Source organism: Trichoderma breve, chromosome 4, assembly GCF_028502605.1.
Source record: "Trichoderma breve strain T069 chromosome 4, whole genome shotgun sequence".
In the NCBI taxonomy this organism is placed as follows: Eukaryota; Fungi; Ascomycota; class Sordariomycetes; order Hypocreales; family Hypocreaceae; genus Trichoderma; species Trichoderma breve.
The window spans coordinates 2,785,417-2,808,476 of record NC_079235.1 but is presented as its reverse complement, the minus strand read 5'-3'; the positions used below and the strand labels follow the sequence as shown (position 1 = coordinate 2,808,476).

The 23,060-nt window shown below is 51.0% G+C and overlaps 1 protein-coding gene across 1 annotated transcript; it reads right to left on the bottom strand.

Moving 5' to 3' along the window:
• Nucleotides 1-423: 423 nt before the first annotated feature.
• On the bottom strand, nucleotides 424-909 carry T069G_07109 (life-span regulatory factor domain-containing protein; the record flags this gene model as incomplete). Its single annotated transcript, XM_056174319.1, has 1 exon — nucleotides 424-909. One exon carries the CDS (start codon nucleotides 907-909, stop codon nucleotides 424-426), a length of 486 nt encoding a protein of 161 aa, XP_056027898.1.
• Between the last annotated feature and the right edge of the window lie 22,151 nt (nucleotides 910-23,060).

The window sequence follows — 23,060 nt, the reverse complement described above, 5'->3', positions numbered from 1 at the left end:
GTCTCCGCCCAATCTTTGTGTGTTGTGTTGTGGTATACAGACGCCCTCGACGGGGTCCCGCCAAATCCAAATCATTCCGTGATAAAACTCCGTGACAAAAGAAACAATAAAGAGGTGGGTGTAGAGAAGACAGTGCGCTCGATTAAAAAAATTCAAAGAGGCAAAAAAGTGCTTTTATGGGTATACGGTGCTCCGTGTAACGTCCGTCTTGATACAACTCAAGGGAAATAAAAAATGAGGTAAAAGAAAATGGGCTTGTTTTAAAAGAACAAGAACAGTATAGCAAGTAATGGTAGGATGGTTTCGTATCGTTTCATATTGTGTTGCGTATGATTGAGTTGCGTGATGGTAGATGGTAGAGTGTGGTAGAGTGTGGTAGAGTGTGGTATGTGTGTGAGTTCGTGTGAGGATGATGTTGGTTATTTAGTATGATCGCCGGCGCTGCAGTCTGACCTGCTCGAATGAAACAGCGTATGCTCGCAGTTCCATCCGTGCCTTGTCTGACAGCTGGCTCGCCTCGGCGGTAGAGGATACGCTCTGCATGGAGCAGAGGCTGCTGTGTGAGCTCGAGGGGGTGAGGCCCCGGTTGGAGGAGAGAGGTGACATGTCCGACATGTAGCTGCCAAACGACGATGACGACCGAGGAGTTGAGCCGTAGGGCTGGGCCTGGTTGAAGTCGTAGGCGGGAGACAGGAAGAACTTGGTGGGAGCAGGTCGGCTGGAGAGGCTGCCTGATCTGTTGTAGGAGACGGGAGAAAAGCCGGGCGAGCTGGCCTGCGAGCTGGGAGTAGAGGGAGTCTTTTCGAAGTCGGACATTCTGCATGCTTCAGAGCAGTAGGCGTCGCCGTCGACCTGGACCTGTCGGTCGCAGGTAAGGCAGAACTCGTGAGTCCACATGTCGAGAGCCATTGCGTTGGTGATTGGTTGTGTGTAGAAGAGTAGAGTAGGCGGGGGAAGAGTCCCGAGTGTATGCAAGTGCAAGTAGTATGAGTCGAAGTGGTTCAGAAGCAGAGAGTGGACGAAGAGTCAGAGTATTATAAAAGGAGTTGACAAGAGTCTTCGCGATGCCTTGAAAGGAGAGCAAAGTGGTAGAAGGAGAAAGTTGGTGAGGTTGACGAGAGGCAGTGGAGAGATGAAGCGAGGGCAACGGGATGCATATGTACTCTTCTGGGATGCTGGAGTGCGACTGAAAGTGTGAGTGGTGTGGACATGGTGTGGTGTGGTGCAATGGAGGGAAGTGGGGAGGGTCGAGTACCTGCGACGAGGTACCGGTGGGTCTGCAGCAGCAGTGGGCAGGACGGAGGTACGAGGATGGAGGTACCTTGGCTTGGGTGGAGAAGTGCTAGTGCTACCCCAGCGTCAGTCGAGGCCCCACCCGAGAATTTGTGTGAGGAGGGCCATGATATGATGTGAAAAAATTTGTGTAAGAGGTGAGGTGCACTAACGCTAACGGTTCTGGTCTGGACGGTACTTACGGTGCAGGTATGGCATGGTGCGCGCACACCCCCTGAGCCTGAGCCTGAGCCAGCCTGAGCACAGCCGCTGCAAAACTGAGGACGGCGAGGGATGACCACCGTTTGGCACGGCTAGCGCTGCATGGGCGCTGTACATACAGACTCTGTACGGTACCTGCCTGGCTACTGCGGAGAGAGGGAGGGAGGGGCCCTCGTACGTACGCACATTGGATGTACCGTAGCCATAAGCCCACGCATGGGCAGAGTCTTGCTTGTGCATCTGGTGCTCAGGACAGGACTCAGGAGCCTGCAGTGTCGCATCCAGACTGGAAACGGGCTGCTTCAGTACAAGGGGGGTGGGCCACCAAGGTTGAGATTGAAAGGGGGGCGTGAGGATGCGAATTACAGTCCAGCTTCACCACGGGGGGGCGTGTGGCCTGGCGTTGCTTGGGGTCATGCCCTGCAGCAAGATGGCCAGATAGCGCCGTTCGATGTGAAATGAACGTCAAAGACGTGATGCCAGCCAATATTATGCTTCATGGGGGTGTGTGGACGAGGCAACGCCTGGGTGGCTGATTCCTGCTGCTCTACGAGTACGCTTCAAGGCTCTCTAGCAAGCAATTTTTCGTGCAATTTTTTCTTCGCACAGCCTGGGTGTGGCTTGTCCTGCACACCTTTGTGTTCGCCCATGAAAATTTTTATGCTGCCTCACTGCTAATGCTCAAAGCACACCACGCAGAGTTTCGCAGCGACCGGCGCGGGGAGGTCCGTTGACGGCGGCGTAGCGATGGCGTCGCTGCGTCGCCCATCAGCCCAGCTCTAAACAAAAATCAAATCATGTCTGGCGCTCTCCAGTCTGGCGACAGCCGTAGCGGCAGACGAACATTGCGCCAGGCGTTCCATTAGGGCGGGTTGGCGGGTTGCGGGAGAGCCCCAGAAGTCGTAGTTTTGTTCTCCATTTTCTCTCTTTCGCTCTCGCTAGCCTCTGAACATTCGACTTTTGCTGGAGCCATGATGCCACGCCCGTGCTCTCTTGTCGCGGGTGACTCAAGAGCGCCGGCCGGGCTCGGGGCGGTCGCTTGTGGGCAGATTGGCAATCCAGCATTCAAGGTGACGCCAAGTTGGTGGGCTGTTTTTCGCCCCTCGGGCAGGCATGGAGTTCGAGATGGGAGCAGCTGGAGGGGAAAAAATTTTCGATTATCGTGTTGCATTGAAGCCCGGTAATGGTGACGGAGATGGTTGTCTTGTGTCACAAGGACCAAGCTGTGTGCAGAGCATTGATGTACTGTACGCGGTTTTTACGTCGAGGCGGCATGACATCAAAGCCGTGATGGGCTCAATTCAATCAATTCATTGCTGCGATGCGAGTAAGTGCTCTGCATAATTGATACTGGACACTGAGGTGTCGTGATTGCAGCCGCCAATGAGCCCATGAGACTGCCTCCCCTCCTTCTGTGCAACCGCTGGCCCCTTCTGTAGTCCGCTGTAAATTGCACCCAGCACTGGAAACAGAGGGGGTTGCAGACGCTGTGCGACCCTGCCTGAGTCGTCAACGAACTCAATCGCGTGTCATCCTGCATTTCATGCCACAGCGGTTGTGCAACAGTGCTAATGCACCCTGGAGTGTCTTCGTTTTGATACACGGAGGCAAGGCATATGCATGTTGAATTTTCTGTTTTTGTTTTTTATTTTTATTTTTCCTTGGTCTTCATGGATTGGCCAATTCAAGGAAGCCCATGGAAAGTCAAAGATCCAGTTGCAGATTTTCTTCATCAATTGGCTTGGGACACATGGCAAACACCCAGCCAATGCTTCCAGAGCCCTTCCTGCGGACCATCTTCCGAGACCCCCTCCCTTTTCTTTTTTCCTACCCAATCCAATTCCCCTTTCCCACCTGTGATATCAGCCCAGCCCGTTGTCCGCTATGGAGCATGGAGAACTGCCCAAGCGATCTTCTCTCGACCCCTGGAATGTTCTACGGATGCCCTGGAGCGAAAGGGAAATGAGGACTGCAAGATCCTTGAGATTGGTGCCTTAGGCAGGAAAACGCACAAGTTTTGGAGTGAGGCAAGTGGGGAATGCCGTGACGGGCCTAGTTCGAGGCTAGGCTGTCTTTGGCTAGCAGCCCGCGTTCTTGTCCATGATCATCCCCCCTTTGCCGTTGACAAGCTCCTCCAGAAATGATGCTCTTGATAGCCATGATACGCAACTACGCACGCAGACATTCCCCTAGAGGCAGTACCGGTAGTTGATCAAAATGCCGCTCCACCTCGAGTCGTATTGCCTCTCCCCTGGGAGCACCAAACTGCCGTCATGTGGACTCGTCCCGCGCTTCTCTTGGCTCGCAAAGATGCAATAGCTGACACCATCCGGGTGATTGCACGCGGTATCCTACAATACACTAAAAAGAATGCCTGATGTGATGTTAATCTATACTACGACTACGACTACGAGCACTACTGCGCAGTGCCGTATTCGCCCATGTCATGACCCCCATGCGCTGCGGAACAGTTAGTCTAGGACGCCAGCCGAGAAATGATAGTGTCTCCTTAGCATGGCCATCATGGTGTTTCGCTGGCAGCTCCAAATCCATTGGCGCTTGCTCCATGTCCTTTGCGAGCTGCAACAAGCTGCATGGGCGACAGTTTGCGGCATGGTGCCAAAGATGGTGCAAAATAGCACGGCGCCAGCATCATCCACCGAAATGAAATCAAAACAGCCACAGCATATCCTGCAGATACCAGCTCTCAGATCGTCGCACGGCATCTCTGTATTACCACAGCGCTTAAACAGGCATCGTCTGGGGGTGGTGCTCTCGGATATTACCAGCGACCAAACGGCTGAGCTGGAGGTGGTATTCACTAGCCATGGTGCGCCGTGCTATTGAACCAGCTGCCGTTGCCCTTCATTCCTCGGACATGGCCGTTTTAACGGCTCACGCGGATGCCTAGATGGCACCCTCTAGAGAAGATTTTTTTTTTCTTGTTCTTTTCGTATCGTTGCAACAGCCGGAGGGAAGGATAAGAGAGAAAGAGGGACGAAAAAAACCCTCATCTCCAGTGTGGCCACGGCAGTGGCAGAGTAGGACTCTTGGGAATAGCGACACGATCAACCTTGTCCCCCTTGTTGTTGCAGAACTGGTGCGATACCCATCCAACGCCAACCGTGCCGACTTGCACATCTGCGGGAGGCGCACCTGGATCATGACGCCCATTGGCCATGACGAGGCGGAAGGACGGTGATCACCCTCTCAGATCTGCCTCGATAGGGCGAGTCGACCATCCGCTAGCGAGACGACGCCAAAGTCTCCCAGCCGTGATGCAGTTGGTTCGAGTTGAGCATCGCTTAGACTACATACACACAAGCTCGTCGTCCACACTACGACTGTATGTCCATGTGCTGCTATCAAGGGATGGTGTGGAGGCCGCTAGAAGCTCGACCATGCCCTTTGCGATTTCACCTGCTTCTGGAGGCTTGGACGTCGCACCGGATTGGTGCATGGCGACGGCAGCCAGTTCGACAGGGACCGTCATTAGCCACTAGCAGCCAACACCACGCCTACCATCACCACCACCAAGTCGACCGTCCAGGCAGATTCCGTGCTGGTGGCCCGTCATCCTTTGCCTCTCCATTACGAGTACAGGCTTGGCTTGGTTGGGGATTTGGGGTGATGTCGTTTTGAGGGGTCCCATCCCTTTCTTCCTTGCCTCCCTCCTCCATCACCTGACAGGACGACTGACTATCCGGCCATGGCCAGGAAACCTGCCTTCTAGCCAAGACACACTTGTGCAGCTCCAACTACGACTAGTCCAAGTTTGCGCTCCTTACAAAGTAGCATACCTACTGTAGTATGCACTGCTACTCTACCAAGCCCACTCATGGCAAAGCCTGCGGTGGTGCGGCTGGTTGCAGTGGGGACGGACCATGGACTGCTACCTCATCTTGCCGTGCATTATTGATCAAACCTGTTCGCGATAGATGTACTGCTAAACATCCAGCCAGGCCATTTACAGTCATGTCAACGAGATTTGTCTGGGGGATCTCCGGATCACCAGGGTCCATGCCAGTATCAGCATTTTGAGTAGTACTCCGTAGTGGCACCACCAGCATCGCGCTGCTCTTTGACCGTCCGTATCAGACAAGGTTCTTCGCTCTGCTCAGTGCTACTGTATCTGACAACCGAATGAACCCCTTTGAAATTAATTTACATGGTAGTGGATCAAAGGCCGCAGCCAGCGGCCAACCCTCGCTTGCTCGACGTACATACAAGTAAGGTACCCCTCAAGCGAATGCGTGCGTTTCATTTGGGCATGCAATGGCAGGTTCCCCGGCTGTGGAGAGAGATCCCTACGGGGGCAGACTTAGACGATACGTCTTTGCAATTAGGGGATTTTTATTTCTTGGGGAAACACGGAGTAGCCTCTTGGCATTGGCTCGAAGGATTGATGGGGGGTCCCATCGATGGATGCAGAGAACTTGCAGCGCGCAGGCGCATTCCGGGGGGCCGCGCGAAAGCTGGCCTGGAACCAGGTTTATTTCGAGTTGCAGGACTGCAGTGCAAGTGCTTTTCTGAAGGCGAGGCGGTCGTCGTCATGCACGGCTCGTTTTGAGCCTAGCAGCCAACCTGCTTCATTCGTGGCGGCAACCCAGAAGTATACGAGCATAGCGATCGGCAGGGTATTACGTTAAAGGACATGATGGCTGCCGGGTTGACGTCGTTGCCTTGGAACTCACGATGGCTTCATGTTGCGAAGCAGCCACCAACATCATTACTTGGCGAGGTTTCATCAGGCTGCCATGGACATTGAAGACGAAAATAATTATACAGTGAAGAGGGTGGGCGTGAAAACGATATAAGCGGTAAGAGGGGATCCCTGGCGCGTGAAATGCGTGCGCCCTACAGTAATATTTGTATTTCGCCCTGTCGAAGGAATTGATCCAAATAAAGGGTTTTTTCAGCGGCCGTGCAGAAGCGAGCACCACCGTTGTCAGAAATGAGGAGAGCAGAGGCGACCATTGCAGGGGAATGTCTAAACTTGGAGACGTCCATCTATTCCAACCCCGCGATAATCGACATATACTGCAACATGTAATGCACGCTGCAGATGATATCACTTTTTGGACCCTCGTCGAAATATACTGCACACACAGTTCCTTGAAGCAAACCACGCATCATCACCTGCAGTAGACAGGCGCTTGACCCCGGAATAGGAAAGATATCGCCAATGAAGGGACTTTTCTCCAAGCAGTGTTGCACAACGAAAAGGACTGGTGATGCAACCTCGCCGCTATATTTCCTCTGCTGAGTTACCCTGTATTTCGTAATAGACAGTTGAGTGGATTGGCCAATCCGGGCAGGAAATAAAAACAAGGCATCTGTGTAACACCACCCTGGGAGGGAAAACATGGCCTTGAGCTGAGCTCAAAGCCCTTTGGGCACGCCTTTCCAATTGAAGGATCCCAAGCCCTAGGCAACTAGGGATATAATGGAGGGCATTCCGAGGCATCCATGATGCATTTCCCCAAATTTCACAAGCCGCCTGCAAGCAGTGCAGACAACAGCCCTCCAAACCGCCTCACATCACGACTAGTCCGGACGCAGTTTGGGGTCTTACATGACAGCATCCCACTAGCAAGGCCGATACGGCATCGCATGGGTCGTTCAGTCGTCCCTGTTGGTGTCGTGTGCGTCAAACCGCACGCTACCAACCGGGCTCGGCCTCTGGAACGTGCCGACTCGGATGTGTGTTCCCCAACTGGCGGGCGCAACAGACATTGGCGGGAGAGTGAGGGCTTGAGCAGGATACGTACAGTATTATGAGCAGGGCCTATTATTATTCATCGACAGGAGGCATTACGGGGTCCACGGACATTGGCATGGCCCAACGACACAGCCTGGCTTCATCGGTACCCCATACTGGAAGATGAGATCGGATGATGCGGAGAGCCATTGCGCAGAAAAGCAGCAGAGCAACTGCCCACGTGCCATGTGCCTAAGACACGTTGATCAGATCAGATTACCAGCAGGATGGCGAGGTCTTTTCTCAAAAGTGCAAAACATCCAATGTCGAATCTTCACTCCAACTACGGGGTGCTCGCTACTGCTAGGCACTTTGACGACGATTACTCACTTGCACCGGCTCACGGCTCGCTCTGACTCTTGCAATCAAAGGAATTTCAAATACTACCCAGCGCGCCTAGTCCAAACCACAGCCCTAATTGCCAGGGGCAGTCGAAAAAACGGGCGCCAAATCCGTTTCAGCCCTGGTTGATCAGACTTGGCCTGTCATGTCAGATTCACCCACTGCCGTGAGCAAAGAAAAGGGACAAAAAAACGATCAGTTATAGCACTAACAGCCCTTTTCTCCATACCAGCCATTACGGAGCCTACCTGCTACTCGCCGTGTATCACCACACACCGGCGGAGAAAAGTGGTGCCAGCGTTGGATGTACCTTATTTGCTATCCACCAGAAAGCACGTCATCCTGGGCACGGGCGATGGCATGTTTCTGCTTCTCTATTTCGTCTTTCCCACTCCGTCGGTATCCCAGCGCTGTGGTCACGGCCAATGCGCCTTGCCGTAGTGGCTGACTGAAGCTGCCGGGTTTGGGTCACTGACGGGCGGAGACTTTTTCTCTGCTCACCATTGCGCTGGGTACGAGTAATCAGCAATCAGCGATAGCCGTGGCGAATAAGCAGCTGTATTCGCAATGTCTGCCAGATGAAGATGGGATGAGATATGCACAAGGCGTGCACTAGGGGCACCGCGGCGTCAAGCTCATCATATCCCGTGCTCAAGCCCAAACTTAATCTACCCCAGCGGCAGAAACATGAGAAGACTGGAAAGGGGACACCAGGACGGGACAAAGCAACTTCGTGCGCGTATCAATACCAAGCATTGGCTAAGACGCCTTGGTCGCCACTCCCGCCGCGCTTCAGCAAACTTGCTACCGCTAACATGGTCGATGCTCGACTCAGGTTGAGCTCGTGCCCCCCTTTGGACTGTGGTGAAAGACGCCCCATCGTCTCACCCAAGCTGGGCGATTCAACAAGAGGACCAGGGCATCGGGAGAAAAAGAAGAAGGGCACGTGGGTGGCCCAAATAGCGACTTCGAATCTCCCTTATTCGGATCTGGGTCGAACCGTTATGGAAACTAGGCTCCGCTCAGAGTTCAGCTCGTCTGAGAAGTGGAGGAGGGAGTGTTGCTACGCCTTGCCGGGCTGGGACACGACTAAGACCGCGACTGGCATGGCGCGACGGGCCATGGCTCTTGAGGCTATCTTGAGCACATCTCTAGTGAGAATGTGGACGGCGCCGTTTCTTAGCCCAAGATGGGCGGGTGATCGTCAAGTTCAGCCATGGCTTGCGCAATACGGTACGAGATACGAACGAAGCACACAAGACACCAAAAGTTGCCCTATAATAGCTCCCCTCCTGCTATCTATGACTTGGGCTAGCAGTTTGGGGGAATGGTGTCGTATGTATGAGCTATTATGGAGTAATTCGCGGAGACTACGCCGTAACAGCTAATCTGGTTGAATCGTGGTTTGCTTTCCCTATGACTCCCACGCATGGAGATGAGCACAAGCACTAGACGGTGCCTTGCATTGGCTTGGAATGACTCGAGCATGAGCAAACCAAATCAGAGCTGCACTGGCCAGCTTGTAAACGAACCCATACCTTGGCAAATGTACAAGGCCAAATGTGTGCAGGACGAGTCTTGCTATTGGTCCCCCCACCATCAGAACCAAATCTCGCGATCAAATGATCCATTGGCTGGCTGTTGCGGCGCGCTGACGGTCCTCGCATGATCAATACTACTTTGCACTTTCAGAGGCGCCTCTGCCTCCGAACAGTAATATGAGGCTGCATGGCTTTTGCCACTATCATCAGCCATTTCGCTGCTGCTCGCACCACCGCCACCGTTTCCCCCAACATATGTCAAATGAAGCTTGGGGCTCATTGCCTCCGCCATTCCCTTTCAGTTGCTTGAGGGTGTCCTATTGGCGTCTTTGAGGCGCCTAAAAGATTGGATGCCATCCCCCCAATGAAGGCGCCCTCTCGCCTCTTTGTTTCATGCAGCTATTCCGAGTCAGGACCCCCGAACTAGGACCAAATGAGATCGACGACCAAGCCCTGCCAGCCCTCCCGACACCCTCGTCACGTCTCTCTCTCTCTTCTTTCTTCGCGCTTGAGCTCTTTTGAGTAAGGGCTCGAGACTAACTACGACGGGCTCTAGTTTTACCACCTGGATGGCCTGCGAAAGACTCAACACAAACTTCACACACCCCCTTTGCTGGACCAGCAGATCCACCAGATATGAAAGGATCCACCGCGTTTCCGTTTTGAACGCTCGTCTGCGCTTGGACTGGTGGGCTCACCTTTGAGGGCAAACGATGGGGACCCCTGAGTCAAATCTACGAGTACCGTCCGTCGCGGGAATTGGACATCAAAGAAAAAGTATGGAGCAATGCTCGCGACAGGCTGGCGAGCATCGTCCGATTCGCTTTGCCTGTCGCACGTTTTTGGCAAACGAGGTTGTATCCTATCTTCTCCGCAAGGGAAATCTCGGGTTCAATCATGAGAGCGTTCACTGGCAGCTCCAAGCTACTGAGTAATAGTCTGCTCATAAACAGCGTAGTCTTTGGGAGCTATTTGCACTTGCGAAAGCTCGGGCTGCGGTACAGCTGAGGCCGATGTCTTGGAAGTGACGACATCGATTGTATAATAGCCTAGAGAGAGGGGGGTGGTTTTTTTTTTCTTTCGATGCCAGGGCGATTTTCGGCACTGAACCATGTTCACCTTCATCGTCCAGGCTGCGCGACGATCGACCATGGAAACGGAGCACGTATCAAAGGCCCATCTTAGTGCCGTCATGAATACGGCAGCGCCTCCGCTAGTAGCCGTGCTATTCTTTGCTATGCTTCAAATTTCAAATTTCGGGTGCCGGGCACCAGCGCGCGCAACGGATCGCTGGTGCTTACAGCTATGCGCTTTTGCCGGACCCTCTGATTCACAAAGATGAGGGTCTGAGATTGCTGCTATTCTCGGCTCACAGCAAGAGCAAGGCCTACGGAGAGTCAGGTACTTGGTATTTAGCACGGAGTGCTCGTACGAGTACTAATTATATCATTTCCCTTCGATAGCTACGGATGATCCACGTTAAACGCCTACCGCTAGCAGAGAACTGGAATGGGAAAGAGTCCGAAACAAGTCTTGCTTATTACCGGCACCGTTTTCACGATGGAACGACTTGCTCGGGCAAAATAATAACTCAGGTCGCAGTGCTGTGGATGCTAGCTTATCAATTTGAATCAAGCATCGTCATGCAATGGAATCACGTCTCGTTCAAAACTGCCACTAACTATGGGTATCAAAGACTGGATGGACGAGTGGGAGGGCGTCTACGAGAGCTCGTTGGTCCAAGTCCCAAATTTTGGGGGGGTTTCTGTTTCTCGTTGGACAATGATGGTTTGCGTGCCTTGCATGACCGCTTCCAGTGACCTCCTTGGTCGACGGGGCCTCATTGGCTAGCCGCACACACAAAGGCGAGATTGCCATGTGGTTGATCTTTGCGCGCTCTCTGGCCTTCCCCCCTACTCGTCTTAGCTGGGACGACAGCAGTTTCGCTGGATCCAGGCGAGCTGCGTACCCAGAGCCAGAGCCTGCACCGATACCCACGAGAGCCGCTTTTTGTCACTGGGGGGTCCCGATTTTTCTCTTTACCGATAGAACAAGAAGAAGAGCAGAGTGGGGAGAAGGGATAGGATGTTGCATCGTGATTGATAGACGCACTGGACCTGTCAGGTTTGCGGGACGCCCGGAAGGGGAAAGGTCCTCCCCCTTGCGCGAACCAGAAGAAACCGAGTTATCCATTCTCTCTGCATGAGAGCTGCAGCACCTCCCTTTGAACAGGAGCGAAGCCACGTGCAGAAGGTGAACCCGCCCATGGCATCATGGCCGAGTTTGCGACGGCGCAGCGGGCGGGCCGGGACTGCTCTGGTGGATATTTTCAGAGCGAGAAGTGGTCTTGGGGTTGATGATATGTGACAGCTTTTTCGGACGGTTTTGTACTAGCACAACGGCGCACAAAGAGTGCAGATTCGTACACTGCTCCGTCGTCCATGCCTGTCCCTCCGGCAGTCGAGATGCAAGGGAGAGAGGACACGAACCCGACAAGGAGGGAGAGAGACGGAGAGGGGACAGGGCCTGTCCAATATTGGGGAGTCGTCCTCCCTCTCCCATGTCTCGCCTCTCCCCCAAGAGAGCACTTCTTCTGCTTGTGTCCGAATAGCGCGACTGCTTGTTCTGCCAAGGCAACGCCGGCGCTTGGCTGCTTCTCGTATACAAGATGAGCTGGTCTAAGCCGTTTTCCTCCCTCCCTTGGGTTTGTTCAGGACCAGAGACAAGACAGGTGTTGGACGGTCGCCGGCCATGGCCTGGATCCAAAGGCCTAGAACTCGGGTCGGGGTCTCCCTTATGTTTGGCTCAGCTTTTTTTTTTTCTCCTTCTGCCTCTCCTCTGACGCATTTTGTCTAGGACTTCGGGGGTTCGTTCAAACCACATGCTGGGATTGTGATAGATCACAATATTTCCCCGCATTCCTCTGGCGCCAGCCTTCTTGCGGTTCTCGCCTTCGCCGTGAGGAGCAAAGAGTTATTGGCTGTGCTGCAGCATCTGGACCCCTCTGTCTCGGTCTCTCACGGCCTTCTTCACAATTGTGCACATCTCCGTGCCTTAGAGGGGTGTGCGTGGCGCTGCTCCTCGTGGGATGCGGATTCTGTGAGCATGTTCTTTTCGCTATTCCCATCTTCCATCAGCCCCGGCTGGAAGCAATAGTTCGCTGTGGCTACTGGGAATGTAAGCAGCATGTTCTTCTTACTGTGGATGCCGCTGCTGCACCCCGTATTCTGCTCACCGGTTTGCTGGATCAGAGTCCCCATAATGCTTTTACCGCTTGGGCAGTTCCCCTTGCGGTGGTTTGGGCATACTTTTTTTGCCAGCAGACAGACAGACAGACACATGGTTAAGACAACATTGAGACTAGTGGACGCCGATAGCCCGGGTCAATGCCCGACCGAACGAATGGGAACTACAGACATGAAGGAGACGCCCTTGGGATAAAGAGGAAGAGACTTGTCTAGCGTCATTGACTTGCGCTTCAGCACGTCGAAACGCTTTTGTTCAGGTGTCGCTCGGGCTAGCCACTGCGTCAGAGGCATCCCTGATGAAGGACGGGATGCCCATTTGAGGAGGAGGACGAAGGGGCCACGAGAAGTCTCCTGTTGCCCGCGCCACAATTTGCCTTCACGGTACAGCAGATTCTTGGACGCGTTTGACCAACGACTCTCTGCTTTGAATCAGTACTGTATGGAGAGGGCAAAAGGTGGACTCAGGGTCTACTGCTAACGGGCTTCGTGCCGTGCCTCCCGCAATGCCAACCGACCCACCGGATGATAAATCGTCTGGTTTTCTCACCCTCTGTGTAAGTCCAGGTTAGCAGCCAACTCGATATGTTGCCGTTATATTGGACTCGCAGAAGGCCGCGTCCAATAGTCCTCGTTTACGACCTGCATATCGTTGCAAATAGCCATGCTGGTGGAGGGTAGCAGCACAGGTAGGTCGCAGTATTAGTTGCCCACCCCATTTCACCACTCCAACCCTCCTCCAAATCCAATAAATTGCTTTCTGTGTGGTTGCATGAAATTGCCTCCCCTCTCGCGAGCAGGCGTAGTCGACAAGTGCCGTCATTGGCTGGCCGCAGCAGAAAGGTGGCTTTTTTCTCTTTGCCTGCCTTTTTTCCTTTGCGTTGGAAGTTTAAGATTAATCGAGCCCATTTCTTGCATCTCTGCTAGCGCTATCATATCGTGTTGCAAAACCTGTCATGTCGCACAAAGGCTTGCCTGACATGCCAAGAGCAAGAATTGTGCTACGAGACGGCGAAGCGAGCCGACCGGCCCCCCCATGTATGAAGTATGGGGGAAGGAGGATTGTGTGAATGCATTCGAGCTGTGTGTTTTACAGCTAGTACAAATCCCGATGCTGCTCTTGAACGGCTAAATAATACCACTTGCCAAATTTCGGTGTTTGACTCGCTGTTATCTCGCAGAAACCCCATATTGATTTGGCGTCGCTGGTGTAAGCACGAAAGTCGAAGAAGCAGCGCAGCCCATAGTGGTAATTGATGCCCCGTTTGCCGTCAGTCCGTGCTTTTCGTACTTGAACTTCTTTGGCCATGGCCCCCGGAGAATACATCGATCTACGAAATGTCGAGGGCCTGAACAAGGGTCTTCATCCCAAGGGCCTTCAGATTGGCGTATCCTGGCCAATCAGCGCGCAGCAACGACAACTCCAGGCGAAGCTCAAAGATTGGCCCCTTTCGCACTCGACGCCGGATAAGGAGTGATGCTCCGTGCCTTGCCTTGTAAGTCGCCAAGGTGCCAGACGGCTAGGCTACCAGGGGGGGCAGGGCAGCCCGACATGGCAAGCATTTATCCCACATTGCCGTTACAGTACTGTACGGTATCTGGTGGAGTGCTGGCCGTTTCCTGAAGCTGCATGGATGGCGTGGACGTGTCTGACAAGGCTCTTCAAGACGACAAAGAGAGAAGCAAAATAGAGAAATGGCAAGGGTTTCTTGCCCAGTCGAGGACTTTCAACATGGGTGGACGGCAGGCCAGCCGCTGCCAAACTGAAGCGACCTGAGATACTCCCCCGGTCAAGAGGTAGAGACTTGCAGGACTTGGTGTTGAGCTTCTGCTTGGGGCTGTATCTATTGCAAATCTGCTACTACGGTGCAAGGCTGCTAGGACCGCTAGGACTTCATACTGATCCTATCGTGAGAAGGATCCTCGTTAGGCTGCCGACTAAGTTCAAGGCTCCCGCGCTACAGGGCACGCCTCTTTTCCTTCTTTTTTACGATGCAGCAAACCATATGGCCTTGTCGATTGGGCGTTGGGGGGAGGAGTAGTAGCATGGGGGTTAGTGAGGGAGCCCCCCAAAAAGTGTCAGTTCACTGCCGGCGAGATGATCTGCCTAAACTTTTCAAAGTATCGAAAGTGGCTCGTCGACTATCTATCCTGGCTGACTAGATGTCGAGCACTCATTGGCCCGTGGGGAGATGGGCTGGGGCGCCTCTTTCATCTCCAAACCACTCCCGTGTTGACATTCTAGTGAACGATATACTTTTTGCTTTTGAACACAGCTGAACTAGATGCCAAGGCCGAGGCTCTAAGAAACGGAATCAAAAGAAGAGAGAGCTGAATCCCGAGCGGGCGACACACTCCCCCCCATCCTGTTTTGGTTGCTTCCTTCTTGATAGCACCCCTGAAGGCGCGAAGGATGAAAAGGCCAAGCAAGTCTTTGAGGTCCCAGCAAAATGTCCTGCTAGCCAAGGCTTAGGCCACGCAGTTCATACATGTACATGGGGTACAAAGATGGGCTGAAGCCAAAGGGCAGAGGAGATTCGTTGCCCTATCTGGACGGTGCTTTTCGATATGCCGACTCACATCGGGGGAGGGAGGGTGTTCTCTTGGGGCAAAATCTTGGGACCCGTGTGACGATGTTTTGCGCCGGCACTAGCAGAGTGACATTTTTTTTTTTGCGCGGCAGCTGTCTCTTTCTATCCAGGTTCTTTAATTTTTTTTCAGGGTGTGGTGATGTTTGTGTGCTTGGCGGGAGTTGGCATGTATACTTGGTACCCGTATCTATGGAGTTTATGGAGGCCTGTGATGGCTGGATAGGCTGCGATTGGCTCAGGTGGACGGACGGGGTGCGAGATTGTGGGATTTGGAGCCGCACGTTTATGTCCGGTTGATGGCTGTTGGTTATCGTGAGTATCGTACCATGACAAGATGACGGTTTCAATCATCTATCATGCCCGAGGCCGAGGTTAGATTGCGTAGTGGTATGAGCCATGGAGGATGAAACGCTATCTCTCTCTGGGTATGTTTTGATATGGCCTGGACGTGATGAATTTCGTCTAAATAAGCATCATCTTGGCGCTGCTACTTTGCTACTGATCTGAACTATTACCGACTACTGCAGCATCTCAAGCTCGTCCGGGCAATGATTTCTCCCGCTTTGCTAGCACTTCTTTGACCACCTAGTAGGTACTCTACAAGCCATATTCTACTAGCTTAGACAAAACGGACAGGGGGCGTGTAAAAGAGAGCAAAGAAACATGGGCGTTCTTGTCTGTCCTTAGCGTCTGTATTCTATCACTTTTCTTTGTTTCTGTTCTTCTATAGCGGCTGCCAATTCTTGTTCCGGACACAAAACACATACAAAGGGAATTTACGGAGCCTCAAAAAAAGCCCAGTAAAACGAGCAAGTTTGAGGCTGATGGCCCATTTTCGCCGCTCCATGCCCGTTCCGGACGTACTTTGCGAGCGAAGGAACCAAGATACTGGTTTCATGTCATCGTATAACAGCTTTTTTTTTTTCCTCCATTAGTCCAGGCTGGCGGGTTTTCCATGCTAATGATGGAATCTTATGCCAAGAAGGTTAAGAGAAAAAAATTTGGACGGGTGATGAGATTGTGTTTCCAACAGGCCGCGGATCCAGCGCCCGCCCGGCTGATCATCACCTATTGGTTTCTCTTTTGGAGAAGTAGATGCAGGCAGGTAGTTACATTAGCTAAGTGGTGGTCAGAACTTACGGTTGCCGCGTTTGCCATTTGATCACATCGGGCCGTTGGAGTAATTGTTCGTTGGAGTAAGTGGTGAAATGTGAGTGAAATGCTACTCTGCTCTGCTCTGCTTCTCCTCCAAGGGCCCTCTTTGTGTGGTTCCGGTAACATGGTGTCATTCAACACTTACGAGTACCTTACAAAGAGGAGGGGCGTGAGTTGTCGTGAACGAGACGGTTTGGCCGTGTGATTGGATTCTTGTTGCTTGCTCTGGCCCCGAGCGTGGCTTGCTCCGATGTAAGTGATCTGTGCTTCTGCTGTGCCTCTGCTCTGCTCACACCCTCTTTCCCCCTCGCCGGTCCATCTGCTTCCTCCCTTCGTCTTCTCTCGGGCGATATCATCATCTCATCATCATCACCACGGGCCCCATCGCTGTCCCGTGTTCGCAAGGGCCTGCGGGCTTCCTGTCTGTCCCTTGGGCGAATGAACGCGTGTTCCAGCTGGTTGGACGGGACCACGGATCCAATCACACGGTGCTTGCCGATGAGGCTATTCTGGACCGGCATCCAGCGCCTGTCACGGTACCCTCCATCCCGCCCTTTTTCTTGCCCTAACTATGAGCTGCCTCTTTTTTTTCTTGTTCTTATTCTTGTTTTTGTGCTTTTTGTGTCCGTGCTTTTTTGTGCTTCTGGGCCGTCCCTCGAATCTTCTGGCTCTTATGAGGCGGTTCATCTTACATTCATGTTTACACGGCACGGCATGATACTTACATGTCATGTATCGACTCCAACATCATCGTGGCCCGTGTCATTTGATGCAACAAAGTGCCTGTTGGCCTCCTCACACCCCGTCCGTCATCTCTTTCTTTTCCGCATGCATCCCGCCTGTGCATGGACTCGCACAAGCAAAAGTACAGTCCAGGCAAACTTGACAAAAAAACACACGCCCTCACCTTGATGGGCGCGCACAAGCCGGGCCTCGGTCCCTCCCCCCCCAGTTTCAATGTTCCCAAAAGAACAGGACACGTCCAGGTTTCCATCCCGTACCACTCCATCGGGTAACCTGATTTCAGCCTTTTTTGCTTTTTGTTTTTTTCTTCCCTTCTCCCGCTTATCCCCTTAGCCGTTCTATTTTTTCCTCACCTTGTTTGCCTGGGCCTTCTGTGGCGGCGGCGCCCTGTTTCTGGAAACGAGCTTGACATTTCCGCCGTCAGCGTCGACGCCCGTCCTTTGTCTCAAACCAAGGGTTACATGACAATTTCCATTCCCTCTTCCATTGTTCTCAGTGGCAGCTAACACAAACGCCATTCTCGGCTTACTACTTGTTGCATGGGCTTTGACGCCACAAAACAAAGAGGCCTTGGAAATGATGGCTTGGGCTAATTCTCACCGAGGCTCTAATAGGGAGCTCGGCTCAGCCTTGCTGTTGCTAGCACGAGCATTACGCGCAACCAGAAAGCACACCATTTTGAAAGTACCTACATATGTGTGAGTACTGTAATGTAATGTCATGTAATGTAACCCTGGTGGCCGTTTGGCCATTCCTGCAGATACGCGCCCGGCCTCTCCTTTTGTGCTATTTTCAATCTTTTTTCGTGTCTCGGAAGCACGCCAAGTTGTATCCCGGAGAGAGCTACTGGACAGCTCTGTTGCTCCCTCGACGGTGGCTTTTTTCGTCTGCTCAAGAGGGTGGGATGGCGTGTTTACGAGTTTCATCCATGTTGCTTCCCTTGGCGGCGGCTATTGTTTGTGTACATGAAAAAACTGTGTAGCTTGTGCAAGGCGCGTCTGGACCTTTGATGAGACGGGACAAGTCATTGACCACAGAGCAATGCAGGGAGTCTGTATCGCGTGAGAAGCAAGTATGGGGCATGCCTGACGCCTCTCGACTTTGTAAATGGCCTGTTTTTGTGTCGTGCGGGCACTCGGTTCAATTCGTAGGAGAGTTTCATCTGTGGATGACCTGTCATGTAGCCCCAGGTGGAAGTGAGCGAATCCTGCGCAAGTACGCGATGAGGAGGTGATGCATACTGGCACGCAATCGCTTCTGCTCGTGCATGCCTTTGTGCGCCTACTCGTACACACCTGCATACATACATCAGTTGTACATGTATGCACACACAATACATACCTAGGTGAGATACGGCTTACTTATACTTTGGTGTAAGGTGTGTGGTATTCTGCGATACATGTATGATCCTACGCGGGGTAAGTAAATTGAACAGATTGCATGACATTGTGGTGAAATGAGCCACCCATTCAGCTGCTGCTGTCACATATCAATGAGGAGCTGTGCTATACTGTGTGTCTTGGCCACTCCGTGTATGGTGTAGGAGCGGCCCCTATTCATGTGCGTTGATGAGAGATAGGTTGGCCTAAATTAGGAAAACACTTGGAGATGTGGCGAGGAGCGTGAGGGGAGGACAGGTGGCTGATATTGGAATTGGGGGTGAATAGAGAGCCATTGATGTTTGGTGCCGTCTTTGCCGTCTAGTGTTAGTACGGCCGGTGGCTGTTTTATCTATAGACTTGCACTCTGTCTGTTTAAACGCAGGTGATCAAGTTGTTGTGGTTGAATGGGCACAAGATTTGTTGTATGTATATCTGCTCACCTTTTTGGTATCTACTACTAAGCTATTATCGATCATAGTCTGTGATAAGGTAGCTGTAGCTGTGGTGATCTTTGTCATTTACTTTCCAGGTGTGAGACTTCCACCGAAGAACCTTCCTGAATGTGTTTGTAATGATACTCGACTTGTATCCTGCAATGGCAATGCCATTAAACTGTAATCTAGTGTAACCACTGCACTTGCCAATAGAGAGGCTTTATAATCTGGATCATGGATAAGAAGGAAACAATGGTGAATTTGGACCCGAAGAAAACAGGTATTACATGCTCATGTCATTTTATGGATACTATATCCTGTATATATCGGGGATAACAGGCTGCTCAGTATTCGGCGAGATATCTTTGAATCGTCTTGTAAATAATAAAGTATATCGATAGGCAATGCAGGTTCGTTCTTGCATGTCCATGATATCAAGATATATTATATGTTGAAAAGTCAATATCGCATTTCTACTTTGGCTACATAGCAATTTAGACTTCGTTTTGACTCTAATTATGGGATTGGCGGCCCTACCTTATATTGTAGAGCAGCAGATTATTTGGAAAGGTGTACTGGAAGGGTCTAATCGAGTATTGTCGGCATCGTATCGCTGGATGATATACGGGGACGAGGACGCGCCGTTTATTGAACTTGCGGTGCGGCATCGACCTCCAAAACGAAGTTCCTTGTGACGTTTCGTGGTAAATTGAGATGTTTGATGGTTACCGACGTGTTCTATATTCTTTCTCTGGACAAGAATACAAGTCACTGTAGGAAGGAATGTGCTATAATTTCCTTCTGACCGGTAGTAATGCCTTTCCCGTTGAGACTGTCAAGCATCACATCTATGACATCCCAACTCCCTCGTAGCTTAGCCCGGGAGTGTACGATGGTGAATGAATTGCACATATACAACTAAGATGCTAGTTAAACAGTAATATACATCAATCTAAAGACTCTATCACCTTGAAGAAAGCCGCCTGGTGAGCCTTGAGTATTCTCTCTCAATTTGTTTGAGGATTCCAGCAAACTGCCCTATACACCTGTCTCCAAATTTCGGTACTCCCCTACTCAGATCCCATCACACTCATTAAATGCGTTCACGTATAATGATCTTCATCCTCTGAAGTACTGGTATGGTATAGTTTCCAGTATCTGGATCTAAAAGCCTTGTACAAGTCGCTAGAAAACCCGCGCTGCCTCCTCATTCACTAATACCATCCGTCAAAGTTTAAAGGCGATTTCTCTCCTTTCCCTTTCTTTGTTTTTCTTTACAAAGCGACTTAAATTTTACAATTTTTAGCTACACCATCATTATAAGCCTTGTGACTATCTGTTTCTCCATTTATCACTTCTCTAGAGTACAGAATCCAATAAGCATTCACATAAGCTTTGCAGGCCTCTGTTGGATCTGTAGCAAGGTAAGTGTTGATGATGTGAAAGATGAAACCGTGGACATGAGGATTCATGACAACATGATTCAACGTATCGTAGGTACTGGTACAGAACTGGCAGCCCCTTTCCATAGGTATCATCTCACCTAGACGGAAATTGGTAGAAAGCATAGAACAGAGCTATATTTGAGGCTTCATCCTTGTTCAATCCCAACTCTCCTGTTTTCTCTACTCCGAAGATTGTTCAGAAATTCGATGACTATTCCATGCCGTGGATCAAGAAGTCGAGTCTCTGGCAGGCATTGGGAATAGCGCACAAAATATTCCTAGTTGTTTTGCTCAGACGACGGAGCCTGCGGCCGCAGGATTACAAATATCCTCGATTGTATTGGCTAACCTGGATGCCAACACCGAGGCTTGATCAAAACGAGTCCCTGTGTTCTTCGAGTGATGTCTCTGGCATTTTCAGGATACTAATATCGTGGTCTTACTGGGGATCGACAACGGGCCCTGACTGAGATGTCTAATCCTGCGTTTCTCCCTTCCTATACTCTCTCCAGGCTAGCTTCGATCTTCTGATAATGAATCCTTAGTATTGATCAATGGTGTCATGTCCTATGCTTGTATCAACGTGCTGCCACGGCATGTGTCATGAATACATGCCGACCGAGCCAGGCAATATATGGCCAAGAACCCCCCTATGAGTCAAATGTCCAGGCATTTCACCCAGAAATCCGGAAGCAATACAAAAATTCTTCCGTTTCCAGTACATTCCTCGATTCCTCATTCGCCTATACCTCACTTACCGACTTGGGCCGTAGATACTGCATTAAACCGTGTTCAAGCATTCTGGAATGAACAAAGGCTGTATGATAGGATTTTGAGGATGTCACAGTAACAACAGAAGGAGCACAATGAATTAAAGCAATCTGTTTTCTTTGGTACAATCTGTCCATGTTTGCGACCACTCGCTGCTTAATATACTTTTGACTATCTGTGCCTTCATAATATCTGCGACTAGGTACATGTATGTCTCTGTCCTCACTGCGATAAGGAGTGTCTCTACCATCGGCATGGACAATAGGTGTCTAGAAAGTCGTTTCATGGACATATGACAAGCTACACGCATCTATTGAAGACATCATACATAGTAAATGGTCGTCTCTTTATGCAATAACACTTAAATCAAAATCGACTAATTTGTCGGCATATCGGATTGATATATGTTACAACACGTGGGAAATGATCTTCCCCAGAACATTGTATGATGCTGTCCATCCTGGATCGCAGCAATCCTCTGAGTTAGCATATGGGAATCGCAATCGATGCTGGGCGTAATGACATGAGTGTTGTTTGCAAGCCCACATGTATATTGGCTAACACTCAATAAACTTAACAAAGACTCGGAGTCATTTGTAGTGTAGACTAGGCAATTGCTCTCGGACAGTCACAGGCTTCCAATGGCCAACTTTCGTCATAGTAGAGCATTGTTAGATCAATTAAAATGAAGGTGCTTCGCCGCTTACCAGTCAGCTGCGCTCGTATCTTCTGGCAATTTCCGGACATGAACTTCGAAGTAGGTCGTTCTCATCTCTGACATAATTGTCCTCTTCGTGAATGCAGCTATCCTTCTAACCCCCCTCGAAATATATGGCCAATTGTTTCCAGCGGTTCTTTCGCATGTATAGACCTTTAGAGACTAGAAATACAAGGCTGTGTTTTAATTCTCATGACAACTCTAGCCATTGAGAGTGTTGGAAGAAGTACAAGAGGAACCCTTGAAACGCAGCAACTTCTATACCTGCCAGGCGAAACACGCACACGGTTTCTGCAAAGGTTCCTAAGGAAGAATATTTCTGCATCGATCCATCTCGGCACAATGGCAGAGTGGTCTAATGCGCATGACTCGAAATCATGTTCCTTCGGGAGCGCCTGTTCGAATCAGGCTTGTGTCGTCTTGTTTCTTTTTTTTGCTCTTCTGTTCTTTTCTTCTTTTCTATAGTTGATTTATACGGCAGTTGGTAATGAGATGTGCTATGCTTGAAATGGATACTGCTCTAATGGTGGTGAGCCTAGAATTGGAAGCTTCGTTTAGGTCTAATGTGGCGAAAGCTTGTCGATTAGACCAGGTACAACCTGATCAAAGCTCAATTTTGAAGAATGTACAATTAAAGGGATCTAAGGCAGTAGATGGCTAAGTTGAATGGAAGAATTTCATCACCATCGGATTTGCACTTTTGGTTTTGATAATCCCGAATTCTTATCGAAGGTTGAACAGACGCATCAAGGTCTACATGTACATACAAATAGGCTATTGTGAGGATCTTCGGGCTTGGTGTAGTAATCCGCACTTAATACCGCTTGTTCGGGCGACAGCCGGGCGAAAGCTGTGGTGGGGTTACATCTCAGGTTGCCGCACGAGAGCGGCCATGGCGGCCTTTTTTCGAGAAGCGAGAGCGAGAGTGAGAGAATCCATCGCTTAGAAAAAAAAGAGGAGCAAAGACTATCGCCCAGAAGGATCGATTTGCACGGCTGCTTGGGTTACTAAGAGGTGTTCCGAGAGGGTATTGGCTGTTCCGAACTGGTCCGGCTGGTGATGACAAATGGATCAAGATGTGGAATTTTGGGAGACTGGGTTCAAGCCGAGCTGCTGTTCGCAGTGAGTACACAGTACCTGTTTCAGTTTGCATGATCCTGTTTCTATTCTGCTGTTTCATTGGCATTGCATCTATTTGTCACTGGCAGGGAGGATTTACATTAGGGCTGGGCATGCGCTTATAAGGGATTATAAGGTTGCAGCACATGTCAAGGCCAAATGACGTAACTCGCCGCATGTATGTCGACAGCTCTGTTGAGGGATATCAATGAGATATACGATGTTGCGCTTGCGCCAAAATTCAATTCCAAATCTACATTAACCACATCGCTATAATGCTAGGAGGGGCGGCAATTATTCAGCGCCTCGCAGCAGCTT